Source organism: Panthera pardus, unplaced genomic scaffold (assembly GCF_024362965.1).
Source record: "Panthera pardus isolate Hobbes unplaced genomic scaffold, ASM2436296v1 HiC_scaffold_333, whole genome shotgun sequence".
Lineage (NCBI taxonomy): Eukaryota > Metazoa > Chordata > Mammalia > Carnivora > Felidae > Panthera > Panthera pardus.
In genome coordinates this window covers 121,974-139,466 of record NW_026526914.1, presented here as the reverse complement: position 1 = coordinate 139,466, position 17,493 = coordinate 121,974, and the positions used below count along the sequence as shown (strand labels likewise).

Below are 17,493 nucleotides of genomic sequence, written 5' to 3'. Positions count from 1 at the left end.
TTTTTGCTAGACGGCTCCCTCCAGGGAAATACCTACGCCCTCTGCACACCACGTAGCCTGACAGGTTGGGTTCCCTAGCTACCCTGTGCACAAAGCCTGGGCACACCATGTAGCCCCTACGTATTTGCTACTGTCGGCCCACCAGAGCCACTCACACACACACACACACACACACACACACACACACTCACTCCCACATAGACACACACTAACACACACACAAGCACACTTACTCACAAGTGGTCCACTGGCCACTGGACACAGGCTGTCCTCCCCTCGGCCCCCCTCTTGACCTTGCACCAATCTCCCTTTTGCATCCTGACTTGAGCCCCCTGGCACAGCAACGATTGCACCCATCCCAGCGATTACCATCAGGACTCAGGAGGGAAGGGACTGCACTCTTGTATTCTGGCACCTGACCGTCCCACATAAGCACCTCATTCACACAGACCGCTGTGTCTCTCCTTGTCTCTCCAGTGGCCTAACCACCCACTCCTGCACACACAGAGACACACGGCTACGCAATCGCACGAACATATGCACGCTCACACTGCCGGCACCACCACGGATCTCAGGCCCAGTTTGCCACAGACGCCCACACACACTCGCACGAACTCACGCTGGATCTCTGCCCTCGTGCGTACTCTCTCCATGAATTCCCACTCATAAGCCTCGCTGCTGCCCACAACCCACACCTGCCCCTCCCCCTCACACATCTCCCATCCTGAGCCACTGTCTGAGGACAGGGCTCGGGGTCAAAGGAGCCCCGGGTGTGGGAGGCAGCAGCAAGGTATACTGCCATCGACTATGAGAAGGCTGCCTGCTCCTGAGTTGTCCGGGGACATGTGGTCTTAGCTCTGATCCTGACTGGAGGCTTTGCTGACTGGATTCTATCTCACCAAGGACACAACACCCCTCTGGGAGCAAGGGTCCTGGATGAAACCCCCCCGAGTCCTGGCCACACTGTACCACGACCCAATGGACCAATTTGGTCCCACTGTGCAATCCCCTTCCCTGCCTTTCGGCTCTGGCCTATACAATAAATCTCCAAATAACAGGTCTGTCTCTTCCTCCTCCTCCTTCCAGGCTCTTCCTGCCCAAGAAGGCAGGCCTCTGTGCACATGGCAACACCGGCCCCACCCCAGTACTGCACCTCTCCTGCACACACAGAATCACCCGGGCAGCGGCTAGGACAGTCACACTCAGGTCCCGTTCTCGTCGAGCCTCCTTGCGTCCCCCATAAACACACACAAACACATACACAAAAACAGAAGGGTTTTTAGCTTCCTGTATGTGTCCACATAAACATCGTGGAAACTCTTCAAGGCTGCCACACGTTATCTCTTCCTCAATTCTCTCCGGGGCACGTAGAAGACAGGAGACTCATCCACCCATCTCTTCCAGCACTGGTGGCGTCCTCCATTGTTTCTGCATGGGCAAAGATAGAAGCTCTGCGCCATTCACGCCCACACAGATGCAGAGCCCCTGACGCATGTGGGCACACGCAGACACATTTGCGTACACGCGCACACACGCACCCCCACGCAACAGACACCAAGAATGATACGGGATATTTGCAGATACATCCCAGATGGTGTCACTCTTGTGCCTCGCCCTTTTGCGATCCCCCTTGCTTTCTCACCCAGGGATTCATTTCCAGCCCCCAATGGCCTTGGACCAGTTCTAAGAATGGCTGTCGGGTTGCGGGAGGACATGGCGTGGTGGGGCACATGGAAGGAAGTGCGAGATTCTCACCACAGTGGCGCCTGGGGACACGGCAGCTCCTGACCCAAAGACTGGCAGGCAAATCCAGACTGAAGGAGCAGGGGGAAGCCCGGGACAGGGCGGACATCCACGGGGAGCATTTGTGGTGAAGCACTGCTCCTCCCCAGTTGCTCTCCAAAGCCCCAGCCCACAGCACAACTGCATTTGGTTTGCAGGCTTCGACCCTCTGTGTGTTTGCAGCTGAGTCTCTGCAGGTCCCCTGTCATCCTCCCACCCTCTCCCCATGCTACCTGTGTCCCTGTGTCGGCGGACCTTCCATTTCCAAGCCAATGTGTGGCCCACGTTCCCTTGCCCATACAACACGCAGGTCAACACACCGCATACTGGGGTTCTCACCGACACGTGAGCACGTCAGATCACTGTCTGCTGGTCCCTTCCTCCCTCAGGTAGTACTGCAGGGGATTGGGCCACAGGTCCTCGATGATGATCTGGAAGAGGACACAGGCCGGCGCCACATTGGGCATAGCCCACTCTCCTCTCTGGCCGGGGGCCACCCACATCCCCACTGCTGACGAAGGCCTCAGGGGCCCCACCTCGGCAATCCTGTTCGCCCCTGGGCGGCTGTGCTCACACAGCCAGTTGAACAAGTTAAGGCTGGTGGGGTCATGCCTGCGACTGGGAGCTCCACGTTCATAATCCCAGAACCACTGGACTGGAGTGGAACGCGATATCCTGTAGCCTGCAGGAAGAGAGGATTTGAGGAGCAAGCTGATGGCCTCCTCCCCACCCACCTGCCCCTCCCCCTCTCCCTCCCTCCTGCCCCTGATTCATGCTCCTCATCCCCCTGCCCCGCACCATCATGGGACCCACACCCTACCAGCAAAGCTCAGCTGAAACTCCTTAATGATCACTGGGTTCCGGAAGTACGGGTTGGCCCCAAAGAAAAACATCACTCTGCAGCGGTACTTGGGATGGCCCACTTCTTCCACCTGCCGTGAGCAATGGGACAGGAGGGGGCAAGTGTCCTCCCTCGGGGTCCTGAGCTACTTGCCTGGCTGTGAGGGTGAGCACCTTTGCCTCACCTTCTCCTGCCCAAATCCCACACCCGACGGGACGGCCCCCAGCCACAGCCTCCCCGGTCTCACCTCCAAGTCGACCACGTAGCTGAGCACGTCTTTGTCCTGGGCACCGATCATGGCCGACAACTGGGGGTGATTCAGAATCTGTGCTGTGTCAAGGAGCTGTGCCTTCAGATGCTGTGGAAACAGACACAGCCCCCCTCCAACCCTCCCAGGCTAAGAGCAAGGGACTAGATCACGGCATGTGCAGAAAGACCAGGAAACACTAGTCCCCACACTCCTCAGCCTCTGCAGATGCATCAGACCCCATCGACACTGGGCAGTCCGTTGGCTTCCTGTACCTGCCACGCTGTCTGCACACAGCAGGGAGAGACTCCACTGCCTGCACGCCTCACAGTTCCTTCCTATATCTGACCTGTGTGGGCTGCCAGCAGCCCATCATAGCTTGTGATGTCGGCATGTGCTCTGACCCCTCCTCACGGCTGGGTTTCTTGGCATATTCCCGTGAAGACCTATGTTGTCACCAGCCTCCTGAGTCCAGATGGAATAACATGGCTTACAGGAACCCGACTGCACACTTACGCTGCAAGCAGAGGGTGTGGGAGGGAGAAAGAGATCGAGAAGCACGGACGAGGAGGGCCGAGGAGGGAAAAGGATTAGACACAGTGACACAGCCAGTCCGGAGAGAAAGACATGGGTGGGACCGAGCCGGAGCCTGAGGACAGAGAGGGAAGCAGGGGTGGAGATACCAGGAGAGAATCCTCTGTGTGTGTGTGTGTGTGTGTGTGTGTGTGTGTGTGTGTGTGTCAGGGTCTGAGGAGGCAGCTTGTACCCCATTCGGAGTGGGTCTCAGTCGTCCTACTGTCTGGCAAAGGGGCGTGGCGTGGTTCCACTAAAGGTCATGAGTGTGTGTCTGAAATGCTCTCTTTTGAAGGAACTGCTAGGAAACGTGCACAGCCTGTGAATGTGAAGGTGGGTGTGCGGCCTGCGTAACTCTCCCATTTTGCAGCGAAATGTTTCCTTGCCTTATCTGCTCTGAGTGAAGGCTGCTTTGTGCTACCCTAGCTCTGGTAGCATGGGGACACATGGCTCGTGTCTGCAAGTAATATTTGAGACCAGCCTGCAGGCCAACGTTGGCGGAGACCTAGAGGAAACAGACCCAGTCACCAAGTCCCCCCATCCCCAACAACCGCCCCTGTCCAAGGCCTTACACTGGATCCCAGACCACACCAACCCAGGGCCAGGGACCATTCCCCAGCTCTCCTCTCTGGGGGCCATCGCCCTGAGGCACCCTGCTCTCAGTGCCCAGCCCTCCTGCACAACAGCCCCCGCCATCACCCACCAGCACAAGGAAGGATACCGCCTGGGCCCAGAAGCCAGGGATGTGCTTGATGATGGCCCTTCTGTGATCCAGGTAAGAAATCTGCCTCCGAAGAATCCTGCGCTTCAGCCGCCATAAGGCCCTGGAATCCTGGGCATTCCCAGCGCTGATCTCCAGCTGAAGACGCTCCAGTGCTGCCAGCGGGTCCTGGGCTGAGGCAGGACGCAGCGCTGGCTCTTGCTGCTGCAGCGGCTGTGAGAGCTGGGGCCCCTCCTCCGCCTCTGCATCTGCCTCGCGCTTCTCCTCTTGCTCCTGAAACTCCTCCTGCTGCTGTCTCTCAACTTCCACCTCCTCCTCCTCCTCGTGCATGTCCTCTGCTTCTGGCTTGGCTTCCTCAGAATTCTCCTCTCCAGCCACCTCATCCTTGGTCGCCTCGCCGTCCTCTTCCTCCTCCCCGATCACCACCTCAGCCGCCACCATTCCGTCATCCAATATCAGCACCAATTCCTCCGCTGGGCTTGCCACCTGTATCTCACACCCGGCCTGGGTTTCCTGCACAGGATGGGCGCTTGCCGCCCCTGAACCTGGGGACTGCGGCCAGCCCACGCCCTCCAGCGCCCCTGCATTCCCGCGGGGCCGGGACTCTCCACCTTTCGCATCCGGGACGATCAGGGCCCAGGGTCGGCGGGAATCTCCGCTTTGTCCGGACCGCGACACGCTGGCCATGACGCTCGGCCCCGGCCCCAGTGTAGCTAGGGCAGCCTCAGGACAAGGACAGGAAACGGCAGCAGGTGGGGGGAGCCTTGGCCGCAAGACCATTAGCTCCCTGAAGCCTCCCGCCGCAGCCCGCCAAAGTTGAGCGCAGGCGCACAGGCTCTGGGATTTGAGGACTCCGCATTGGCTGTGGCTGCTGTGGAGGAGGGGCCGAGACAGAGGCAGTGAAGAGTGTGCGCATGCGGCCTGGGGGCGAAGTGGTTCCAGGGCAGGTCAGGCCAGCTGGCCAGGTTCGGGGAGCAATCAGTTGCAAGACAGCAAGACAGGGTGCTGGCCGCCAGCAAGCGCGCGCCAATGGCCGGTCCAGGCTCTGGAGCGAGTGCCAAGGTGCCAGCGTGGCCCCCGTTTGCCGCATGTCCTCTTCAGCGCTGTCACCTTCCAGCCTTCACTTGCGAGGTCCCCGGTATCGCGGTCTGTGGTCGCTTGTACACCCTTTCCCCAGAGGCCTCACTACGGGCACCAGAGCATTCAGCACAGGATCGTCCACGCCGTGAGCCACTCCCTGCTCCGTGCCTTGCCCCTTCTTCATGAAGCTGGGGCAAAGCCTGGAGAAGTCCTTAGTGTCACGCCTACCGGGGCCACATGGCCGTCCGCACGGTATCTCCTCCTTGGCCGTCAGGCTGAGGGCGGCGGTAAGGTGGGTGCCCACCCAGAACCAGTGACACCCACCCTAGACCCACCCCACCGCCATGTCCTTGCAAGAACACAGCTCAGTAGACTCACTGCACTGCAATGCAGATCAAAGAACAACCCCCAGAGCACCATCTGCCACTGGTGCCCTACTGATCTCCGTACAGAGCGCCAGGGAGATGGGGTAGTAGGATTTAGCAGCTTGCTCCGGTCCTGAAATCTAACCTTCCACTAAAAGGAGGACGACTCCAACCACGCAGGGCACGTAGGGGCCCTTCACCGAGAATTGCAGACTTGTCTGTGTCTGTCTCTGAGAAAGCCCTGTGCCTGCTTTCACTAGGACACACGAAAGCAGACGAGTTCCCTTCCCATTTCCCAGGCACCAACAAGAATTCTGAAGAAGCATGCACCCAGACACAGAAGGTCCACTGAGAGAGACAGTGAAAAAGAGACACACAGAGAGACAGAGCTATAGAGGGAGAGAGAGAGACACGTGCTAGCAGAGCAGATGAAGGAAGGACGAGTGGAGGGGAAGACCGGCCTGGAGAGGGAGAGTCCGGGGAGATTGGCGGGAGAGACAGGGAGGAGGAGCAAGACAAGAAGAGACAGAGGGGCACCTATTACAAGGAAGACAGGCGGAGACAGGGGGAGGCATTAGTGATGGAGAGGAGGGAGACGAAGACAAAGAGAGCTGGAAGGAAAGTGGGAGGGAGGGACAGGAAGAAGACAAGGGAGGGGGAGGCAAGGAGAGGGTAGGAGGAAGGAGAGCAGGGGCAGCCGAGGCGGAGACAGGTGGGCTGACTCTGAAGACAGGGCAACTGCAGTGTGCACTCTCTTTCACCTGGTGAAATTCACCTGTGCAATTTGCACAGAGACGAATGCTCTACAGTGGTCAGCCCTCAGCACAAAAGGCACCGCTCCCACCTGGACCTTAAGGGCAGTCTGAAACGATCGCTGAACTAGAAGGAAGCTGCAGTGAGGTCATTCGGGGTGAGGAAGAGGGCACCGCAGGGAAGAAAACAAGGACCCGTTCCCCACAGGGCTGCTGGAAGTCCTGTACTTACCAGCAGGAGACAGCAAACGGGACTGCCGGAAAGACACAGCAGAGATTTAGGCACAGCACATGCGGGAAGAAATCACGTCCCAAAGCTCGGCAAATTCAAGCAAAAGCAGAGGCTGCACATCCATGAATGTCAATGCTTTCCGAGTGGAACCAACGAAGTTCTCACAGATGCCCAGGAAATGTGCTCAACTCTGAGGCCCCCTCGCCTCTGGCAAGCTTCTCATCCAAAGCGACTCATCACAGAGAAAGTGTGGACCGTGAGCAAAAGAGCCAAGGTCTCCTTCGGATCCCCGGACGCAGACAGGTGATCCGCCCAGTAATTTCAAGCCAACGTATGGTGATAAAGGTTACCTTCCACCACAGTGATGGAGGAAACTCGCACCCGAGGGGAGGACAATGAGTGAGAACCGCATCCCAGGCTGTAAGCTAAGGACAGACCATCAAGCTGTATTGGAAGGTCACGAGACCGTGACTCAAATGTCTGTACAGACACAGAGGGTCTGCAGAAGCACGAGGGCTGGATAGTTGTAAGCAGGTAGCAGGATTTCTAAGTCTGGGCTGCCTGTATGATACGAAAGGCTAACACGTGCAAGCAGAGCTATGCCCATGTGATGCGGATCAGCCTCCTGAGGCGGTACTTTGTACCCTGTGGAGGACCTGGGAGACGCATGCAGGCGGGCTCCTTGTGCACCTCTGCCACCAGGCACACGTGTGGGAAACGTAGGGCCAAAGGGTTTGCCGCCGGGCTTAGTGTGGCTCACCCTTCTGCGGGTGCATTGAGCATCAGTGCAGAAAGCACTGGGCTCACTGAAAGAAGCCAGCCCCTGACAGAAGCACAGTGGTGGTGAGCCCTGCCTGATGGATTCCTGAGGAGACTAAAGGAGTTAAAGGCATGCAGTCCACCAGAGAGTAGAGTGGTGCTAATCAGGGGAGGGTGCGATGAGGAGGTGTCGGGGCTCGGGTGTGAAGATGCAGTCATGCCATGTGCATGAGTTCTGGAGATCTAACTTGCACAGGGCAGCCGTAAGCAATGCTTCACCGCCTCGTCAGATTTCTCAGAGGCAAGTGCTCTCACCACACACAAAGAGGGGTCGCTGAGAAATGTCCCGGTGAAGGTGGCTGGACGGAGCGCTTGCACGTGAAGGATACGGGCACATCCGTCACTGCCCGTTGTGTCCCTCAGGCACGCACTAGTCCTGGTGGACTAAGCTGAGCTCAGAACCCAGCAGTCAAAGGTGTCAGCCTCGTTCCTGCAAACATGGATCAGACTCCCAGGTAGGACGTAATGGACAAATTAGGGACCAGAACACACAGGAGGCACAGGGAAACGAGACACACACTGGCAGGGGGAAGTCTCTCCCAGCCAGGAACATGCCACGTGGCAAAAGAGTAAGTGGGAAAACGTTGCCGGTCCGCTTTTCACAATTTACGCCTGCATCTGCAATGTGCAGGCCAGTGACGTTTGAGCCCCTCGGGCGCAAAGGGTTTGAAAACAGAAGGACAGAAAATAGAGGTGTGACGGAATGCTCACAGCAAGCCAGCTGCATTTGGGGACATTAACTGGCTGGCAGTGAGTGCATGCCCAATCCTCTGACGAAGGTCCTACAGGCACGGAAGGATTTCTGGCTCCTGGAACATAGAACAGAACACGCAGAAGCCCCTCCACCTGACAGCAGGACAGCAACTGGATCTGTCAGTGGAAGAAAGGGGTTGAATGCAGAGGGAAGCACACTCAAGCGCAGAAGCATACACCAAAGACAAGACAGGCCACCAGAGCCACAGCTGACCCAACACACAGGTGTGCAGAGACGAAGGCGGTTACACGGGTACAGCTGTGCCCACTTAGGCCAGGCAAGGAGGCATCACCAGAGAGGTGTCGGCACAGGCAAAGCCAGGAAAAGACACAAACACGCCAGGGCTCACTCAGGGAGACAGAGGAGCACAGGCAATGCGAGACATTTCCTGTGAACAGAGAACAACGTGATGATCCCGACAGGCCAATGAGACACGTGTGGTTCAGAGACATGGAAGTCAGAAGGCTCCTTAATTGCTGAGGGTGTCCTCTCTCGAGGGACAGCACTCTGGAGCCCACACACGCTGATGTTGGGGTGGAAGAGGCCGCTGGGCAGCAGATACAGTTGTGCAGGGGGTTTAGCAGCTCCTGGACCCTAGGGCTCCCCGGGGAGAGCTGTGGATACGGGAGGACACCCGGGGATGCCGGGTGTGCAGCATGAGGGCTGTAATCCCTCGGACACAGAGCACCGAGGCCTCTGCCCACGGACCTCAAGTGTCCACACTCGAGGGTTTGGCTCTGGGTGCCGTGAGTGCATTCCACACCCACACCTTGTCCGTACCTTGTCTTTGGGACAGGCCGGGCGGAAACGTCACCCTGGCCCCTAAGGAGGTATTGGCTGGAGATATTAACATGTGGGGGACCCTGTGTTCACCTGTCCCCTAAAGTGTTCCTGCTCGGCAAGACCTATCAAGTAACGGCCTGCTTGTGCAGGAAGATGCCCCAAAGGGCCCAGCCTCATGACCACTGAGGCCGTATTCCCACTGCACAATCACTGGCCATACTTTCTTTGGATGTTCACACCCAAAGACTCGGGTCAGCACTGGGAGCTTTTCCAGGGTACCCTGACATTTACCCATCAAGCAGCTGAGAAGACGTGCCTCTCCAGCCAGTGTGCAGACAGCAGCGAGAGAAAGGCCTCCTTCCCTTCTAGAGAGTGCGACAGCCTCTGCCCTGGAAGAGGTAAGGCTTGGTCGCACAGATCCTCAACTCCACAGCGTGCTGACACCCCGCTGACCGTGTTGTCTGCATATGATAGGGGCAAGAGGCCTCCATGCATTGGGACTGCCCACGCCTTCTCTGGAATAGACCCACTGCAGAGAAGGCTCTTGTACTGCAGAGCTGTGCAGTGGGGATCCTGGGGAGCTTGGGCAGCTTGGGAGACAGGAATATTAGTGTCGGGAGGTCAGTGTCAGGCACGCTGTGCTGGGGGCCGTGTTACATGGGGATACAGAAGAGCCTGCGATGGACAAGGCTGAACTCTGTCGACTGCACTGCTCGCACGGTGGAGCTTTTGTTTAGCACAGACATCTCTGGCAAGCAGCCATCTGCTGTGTAAGGAGTATCCCAGCACTCACGTCTTCGCAGGTGAGGCTCGTCCCAGTCCTTTCTAAGCTCCAGGCCTGCCGGGGACCTCTGCACAGAATGCTAAGGCCTCACAAGTCCATCGTTCCCTATGTGGCTGAGGCAGCCTTTGTCCTGGCACTCAGGCAAAGGAACACAGGCTGCCTGGGACGAGGCGACCTCCCTGAGCGCCTGCTGGTGTTTGCACTTGGGAGTCTTCTCACAAGTCTCACATGGCGTGTTGGACACACGGCTTAAGCCTGTGGACACAGAGGAAGAGCATCACCCGACTCATCACGGCTGATGATGAGAGGGCAGAGGGCACACGGGAGAGGTTGGCGTGTTCGTGCCCTTGAAGAGCCCCACCTCCCCGCGACCCTCCCCTCTGTTGGCTTGCAATCCGGGCCACCCATTCGTAACCAGAGGTCTTTTCAGAAACAGCAAAGTTCACACAAGGGCATCAGCACTAGGACTCCTTCAGGAGTCTTGTGTGTGTGTGTGTGTGTGTGTGTGTGTGTGTGTGTGTGAGAATAAGTGAAGCGGTGTTTGGGAGGCTCAGCTTCAGGAAGTGGAACCAGAAAAGTTCGCTGTGATTTTGGAGTTGCGTGAGACTGTAGTGGGCTGTTTTCTCTGCAGTGTGTATGTTGTCCCTGTCAACTCTGCCTGAAGCAGAACTTCATCGGTCTTACCCACCCACTCTGCCTCTGGTCCCTCGGTTCCTTCCCCTGGACGCCAATCTTACAACCTGCTCACAATCCCTCAAATATGTGTGGCTGGTCCTGAGATCCTGACCTTGTCCACAAGACAGTCTGCATTGGTAGACGTCTGAAAACCAGAGGGTAATCAACCCTGGGAATTCCTCCCTGTGTGGCGGTTCAGTCAACATGACTGAGGGTGTCCCCATGCAGGATTCTGGGGGCACCATCATGGACATGCCCAATCCCTGAATATTGGACATCCCTGGCCTGTGCTGGCCTCTCCGTTTCCTTGAATTTCCTCATTTTCACAGGAAAGCTATGAACCTGGGCACTGGCCTTTCTCTCAGGTTTGTGCCCTGGCCTCCCTCACTCAAGTCCCCATTGCTTCAATCTTACTGACCTCACATGCAATCCCAATGTGTGACCCATCCCTACGGACAATGTCCTACGTCCCGCCCTTCCTTGGAACTCCAATGTGCAGGCACAGAACACTTACACCTCTGGACAGCTGCATGTATACATGGACACGCCCCAGAGCGAACCTGAGAGGAAGACACACACAAACACTTCATGCTGTTTATCTCCCATTCTATATTTCTTCAAATGTATTGGACCCCCGCCCTGCGCCACGTGTCACCACCACCCTTGTCCTTATTTCATGGCCAGGAGAATCTTGTGGACCATCGGTGAGCATCGGAAGGGTTTCCACTGGGGTCGATGAAGTGCGACGCTCCTTCATACTCTTCTCAAGATCGTGCATATCCCTGGGATATATGGGTACACACAGACAGACAGACACACACACACACACACACACACACACACACACACACACACGCACACACACACACACACACACACACACACACACAGGACAGGTGAGAGTCTTATCTTGGCCCTGAGTAAGGTTGCTTGAATGTTTCCAAACGGAAAGTAGGATGGGAGGGTGTGATAAGCTGTGCCAAAGCTGACAAGGGGATCCAGAAGCCAGACAACATGTGGGATGGTGGTAGGAGGCCTGAGGGTGGGGTTCATGGTCCGGGAATGACAGTTGTCACCGTGCTATGTGATGAGCCAGCTTTGGTTGTCCCGCTTTGCTCATTCTTTTTCTCTAGCCCCCTTCCCACCTTCAGGCTCCCCAAAGGGGCAAAGCCTCTTTGACACGTTACTTCTTAAGACTCCCTGTCTCAGGCTGATGCCCTTTTGACCTGGGGTCACCTCCTGTGCCGCTGTGAGTCTCGGTGCCTCCATGCAGAAGAGAATTGTGCCCTGGACCCCATGACACACATTTCCGTGCCCACACCCTTGGCTGCTCACCTCTTTCCCTCTCAGTTCTCTCTCCTGGGGCCTCCTTCATCTTGAAATACGGCAGGGGGTTGGGCCAAAGATCCTCTATGATTATCTGGTAGGGGAGACAGGCCAGGCCTCAGGTAGCTATCCCACGCAGTGGGGGAACCCATGAAAATCACCTCCCTTCCTTGTTACAGGGCCCCACCTCAGCAATCCTGCTAGAGCCGGCAAAGCTGTGGTCAGAGAACCAGTTGAAGAAGTTGAGGCTGCTGTTGTCATGCCTGCGTCTGTAGGCCTCCTGTCTGTACCTTGGGTACCACTGGATGGGACTGGAATGAGACGCCCTATACCCTGCAGGAAGACGAGTATGTGAGAAGGCGCCAGAGAACTAATCACATTCAACCCTGCACCCACTGCCGCCCATGCAGTCAGTGGACACTTACCATCAAGGCCTAGGACATACTCCTTCGTAACGACTTCATTCTGGAAGTAGGAGTTCTTGCCAAAAAACAGCAGGATCTTCCGGCATTCCCTGGGAAACTTGTGTTCCTCCACCTGCCGTGGTACAGTGGGGCAGAAATGTGAAATCTTGTTCCAGGAGACCCGCCCTCCCCTGAGGAAGGAACACATCACTTCTCCCCACCACCTCCCCTCCCCACACAGCCAGCCACCCACACCACCTCCCACTCCCAGGCCGACCTTCAAATTGGTCATGTGGCGAAGCATGCTTTCATCGGGCTTACTAATCAGGGCTGACATCTGAGGGTGGTTCACAAACTGCCGCAGGTCAAAGAGCCTTCAGGTGCTGGGCGTGAGAGAGCTCGAGCCAGAGAACCAGTGTGGACAGCATCCAGGCGTCCTCCCCCCGGGACTGGCGTCCTCCCCCAGGGTCTCAAGCCCTCCCCACAGGCTGCGTCCAGGCCCACGGGGTCTCAGGATCGCGCAGGGCTCTGCTAGACACGCACAGGAGGCTGTGCATGCCCAGACGCCCGCAACCACGCCTAGCTTTGTGTGCTCGTGAGGACACTGAGGACGCTTACTTCCACACAGCCAGACAGCACACATCCGGTCTCGCGCCGACCAGTGGGCATTCACATCGCCTTCCCCGCAGCAAGATGCTTAGCGGGACCCAGAAACGTGCCCCCACGCGGCTTTGTGTGGGAAGAAGCCCTCGGTCATTTCCCCGACCTGGCCTGGACCTCCACCGCCACTCCCCACTCTCCCAGCGCTGTTTCCGTGCCAGGTGCGACGTAAAGCACACATGCCTCCCCCACCCCGGCACTGCCCTCCTCCCACACTCATTGCAGAGCCAGGACCACCGGATGGGATCACGTTTGCACGTTCCCGGCCACTGGAGCGTGGCTTAGCTCCAGTCCCTGTCCTGGGTTCCTCTAAATGGCACCTCCCTTTCCTTCCTCTTGCGCAAGCCCAGCCCCCTGTGGACCCTCCACCAGCAGCAGGAAGGATACAGCCTTGGCCCAGAAACCACGGATGCCCTGGATAAGGGCACCTCTCTGCTGCAGATGTCGCTGCCGCCTCTGCCACATCCTGAGTTTGAGTCGAGCGTGCTCCCGGCTGGCTTGTTTATTCACCGGCTGTAGCTCTATCTGAAGGGCCTCCAGAGCCTCCAGAGCCTCCAGTGGGGAAGGGCAAGGACGGAGGCCTGACTCTACCTGCTCCTTCTTAGCCTGCTTCACCTGCAGCTCCTGGGCTTCTTCCACCCATCGGCCTTCCTGCTCACTCGGCTTCTGTTCCTCCTCCACCCGCTCCTCCTTGTCCTCCTTGCCCTCCACCTCCTCCTCGCCCTGCTGCTGCTCCTCCAGCGCTTCCTTCTCCTGCTCCTCTTCCTCCTCGGTTTGCAATTCTGCTCTCCCTTTAATGGCTCGCACGCCTTCCCTTCCTCCTCCTGCTCCTCCTCCTGGTCCCCTTCCCCTGCCACTGCCGCCGCCAATGCCTCCACCGCCACCGCCGCGGCCGGCGCCGTGGCCGCCGCCGCGCCCGCTTCTATACCCTGCTGCTCCTGCTCCTCCCCTTTCATTTCCGCCAACTCCTCCTCCTTCCGCTCTTCCTCCTTCTGCTTGGGCTTCTGCTGCTCCTCCTCCTTCTAATCTTTTACTCCTGCTGCCTCTCCCCCTCTTCCTCCTCCTCCTCCTCCTCCTTCTGCTCTTCTGGTCCTGCTGCTCCCCCTCGCCCTTCAGGTCCTCCTCCTCGTGAACTTGGACCTTCTCCTTCCCCGGCTCCTGCTCCTCGTCCTCCTCCCCCTTCTTCCTCTGCTCATGCCCCTCTGCCCCAGGCGCGTCCTCTTCCGCGGCCGCCACCTCAACCTCCTCCTCCGCCAGGCCCCACAGCGCCTCCACCGCCACTATGTCATGCACCAGCGGCACCGATATCTCGCTGGGGCCGCCCACCTGCCTCTCGGGTCGGGCCTGGCCTTCCTGCACAGGCTGTTCGCTTGTGGCCTGCGAGCCTTCGGCCTGCGGCACCTCCGGCCCTGCCGGAGACCCAGTGTCCCCACGGGCCCTCGTCTCTCGACCGCCCCGTTCCCGGTCGAAGGCGGCATGGGGGCTCCGGGCATCCCCAGTGTTTCGGAAACACGAGTCGCGCAACATGCGGCCCCGGCCCGAGACACCAACTGTGGCTCCTACCGACGACGAAGCGGGAAGTGAAAGCACGGCCCCCCTCCCCAGACCCAGTGAGTGGAGCCCTGAGGGCAATGGCTGGCAACTCGCTCCCCCTTCCTCCCAGAGCCCAAAGGTCGAGGGGGCGCATGCGCATGCGCATGGTGCTGTACCCAGGATGCCTCGGCGGTGGCTATCGCTATGCCGATGCTGCCTCGGAGGCCTTTGTGGTGAGAGGTGTGCGCCTGCGGCTTTGAGGCTGAGGGAGCTCCAAGCCACGCCCAGGCCGCTTCACTGCCTTCAGGACCAATCATAGGGACGGTGGCGTGCGTGGCTTCGGCGGTCCCGCCCCTAGGTCACCCGGAAACTGGGGCGCGTCTGTTGCATAGGCAGGAAGGCTCTGGGCCCCGTGCAGTGCAACTCCTCCGGGGGGCTTGCAGCCGGCCCTCTGTGCGCTCTGGGTGCCCTGTTTGGCTTCTGGCCATGCGAAAGCGACCTTTGCATTCCACGCTGCGCTGGGCACGCGGCTATCTACACACACGGGTAAAGGGGGACCTCCCCGCTTTGCCCATTTACACCGCCACCTTTGTTCATTGTGCCCCTAGTCCGACAAATCCACTCAGCGGATCACCTTGGCTGTCCGGGAGACGCATGTCAGCTGTGCGCCTGCTGTCTGTGCACCCCGGTTTTCCATCTGCTCAGCCTCCTTTGCATACTCTCTACGTCCATCCTTGCTCCCAGAAGACATGTATGTCATGACAGCAGTCTAGCAGTGCACCGGCTAGGGAAGGTCGGTGACCAGAGGTGTGTGACGTGGAGAGGACGCCACACTAGGGGAGGCTGCGTATCATGCGCGCCGCTCTTGCCGTTTGTCCCCGTTGCCTGGAAAGTGACACACTGGCAAGCACACACCCCCCTCTCATGATGGGCTGCCCATTGCTCCCGTGTGTGGCAGTGCACAGGAAAGACCCGTGACCGTGGGCCCTGGGATTCCTGGAGCTTGTGTCTGTCCCACAGACAGCGGTCCCCTTCCTCCCACAATGCTTGGCCATCTTCTCACAGGGACCCTCCCCAGGCCTTCGTTGGCCGTATGTCTGTTCATCCTGGTCCCATTTCCTTTACCACTCACTTAGGCGGCAGGCTGCCATGAGCGTGGGCGCTGGCTCAAAACACTGTCCCCCTGTGCCACAGGCAGCGTGATTTCAAGGGTCTCCGAGAGGTATCGGGGGGTTGGGGGATGCAGTGTTGGGACCCAAGTGAGGGACACGCCCCAGGGTCTACATGAAGCCACATGACCACTTTGGGGAAGCAATAAGCTGCAGACGGTGTGCAGTGAGGGCGATGATGTGGTCTCCCTCCCTGTCAGGGCAGTGGTGATGTGGACTCCCTGCCGGTCTATGTCAGACAGCATAAGCTACACACACACACACCACACAGAGCCACTGCAGGATTGGAGGCTCGAGATGCATTGCCTGGCCAGGCACCACACTCATGCATTGCCTTTTCCCTTTGGTGGAATGCAGTGTTCCCCTACCTCTTTATGGGACCAGGAGGCTGCCAGGCAGGCGGGGGATTCTAGGATTTCCAAATTCGTGTGCCGGGCCCTCTGGCCAACATGTTGCTTCCGTGACACAGAAGAGGTTCCTCCAGACTCGCTGGGCTATGTCAGGATACGAACGGGGTACAGAAATGCTCCAGGGTGGCTGTGATATATGAGGCAGCACACCACCGCTTCAGGTGACAGCAATGCATAGAAACGCAGGTGGATGGGGGGAGGCTGAACAGGTGGTAGGGGGCTGAGAGGGGGTGGCCAGTGTGACCGACAGAGAGGCAAACTCTTACCCAGAAAGGGAGAGGAACAGGTCCAGTGGTGAGCCCTCAAGCTGCCCTCAGCAGAGGACGTAGCGGGTGGGCAAGACAGGAAAGCAGGCCCAGACCCTGGTGCACCTGACCTATGCAACTCACTCCCTCCAGAGAAATGGGGCCTGTCAAACTCCCACGCATTGCCGGGAGACCCCGTGGCAGGAACGTGGGAACAAATCTGGGTCCCAGGTGCAGGGACTGTCTGGGACAAGCAGGCAATGCCTTTCAGTTTGAACAACACCTACCACAGTATTGGGGTCCTGGGGCCGGGCCCCAACTTCGCAAGGGACTCTAGACCAGCCAGGCCTGTCTCTGCAGGGTCATCCAGGAGGATGTTCACCGAGACACATACCCTGGCTGGGACCACAAGGCCTTGCGATGATCCCCTAGGCCGCTCCAGGAGCAGGGCCAGGCTTACTCATGCTCTCTGCTGCCTCCCTCCACTAACGCCCACTTCCTTGCAGGGAACTTTGGTCCTCCTCCACTGCGCCATGGGTGGCCCAACCCCAACTTGCCCCTGGCCAAGGCAACACAGGACGAGCGGACCCAGGCAAAGTCCGGGCTTTCCTCCCGTCATGAAAGGTGATCAGCTAGCTCCGTGTCGATCCCAGGCGCGAAGGGATTGCACTCGCTGCACTTTGGCACGGGAGCCCCCCCTTACTCACCAAGTCAGGAAAGCCCCCAGTCTCTTTCCTTCGCTTGCCAACGGCCTACACACACTCACTCAGGCACAAAGATGCACGGCCACGCGGCACGTGGACACAGACACGTGCACGCTGCCAGCACAAACGCTAGGTCTCAGGCAAAAGTACTCACAGGCGCCAGCCACAATACATTCACAGACACACTCTAGTGGACCTGTGCACTCACTCATGCCCTCTGCCACATCCCACTCACGAGGCTAGCTCCTCCTCACGACTCACACTTGCTTTCCCCCCTCACACAGCACGTGCATTTGTCCTGGGGCCCAACCTGGCTGAAAACTAGGGCAGATTCAGGACCTCCATTGGGTCACGGAAGCTTGCATTGAGATGCCAAGGAAAGAGAGCCACAACTGATACCAACCTTCCAGTACCAATGGCACCGGAACATGGCATGTGGAGAAACACCAGCTACGACTAGGTTCCCTGCCTCCTCGGCTCCTGCCCTTTCTTCAGACCCTCTCAACACTGGGCAGTCCCTTGGGTTTCAGTACCTCCCAGCTGGCTGCAACCTACAGGGCAAGGGCCAAGGGACTGACCTTTCTCAGTTCACATGTATACCCAGCTTGTGTGGGCTGCCTGGAGGCAGTCACGG

At 58.4% G+C, this 17,493-nt stretch overlaps 2 protein-coding genes across 2 annotated transcripts; both read right to left on the bottom strand.

Annotated features, from left to right (window-relative positions):
• Positions 1 to 2,141: 2,141 nt before the first annotated feature.
• Positions 2,142 to 4,197, bottom strand: LOC128774532 (testis-specific Y-encoded protein 1-like; the record flags this gene model as incomplete). Its single annotated transcript, XM_053893598.1, has 5 exons — positions 2,142 to 2,213; positions 2,319 to 2,464; positions 2,603 to 2,714; positions 2,871 to 2,948; positions 4,165 to 4,197. Coding segments are annotated over 5 exons (441 nt in total), but the record flags the coding sequence as incomplete, so codon positions are not given.
• Positions 4,198 to 11,777: 7,580 nt separating this feature from the next.
• On the bottom strand, positions 11,778 to 14,325 carry LOC128774531 (testis-specific Y-encoded protein 3-like; the record flags this gene model as incomplete). Its single annotated transcript, XM_053893597.1, has 6 exons — positions 14,143 to 14,325; positions 13,186 to 13,344; positions 12,416 to 12,493; positions 12,160 to 12,271; positions 11,922 to 12,067; positions 11,778 to 11,828 (listed from the first exon to the last, which is right to left on the bottom strand). Coding segments are annotated over exons 1-6 (729 nt in total), but the record flags the coding sequence as incomplete, so codon positions are not given.
• Between the last annotated feature and the right edge of the window lie 3,168 nt (positions 14,326 to 17,493).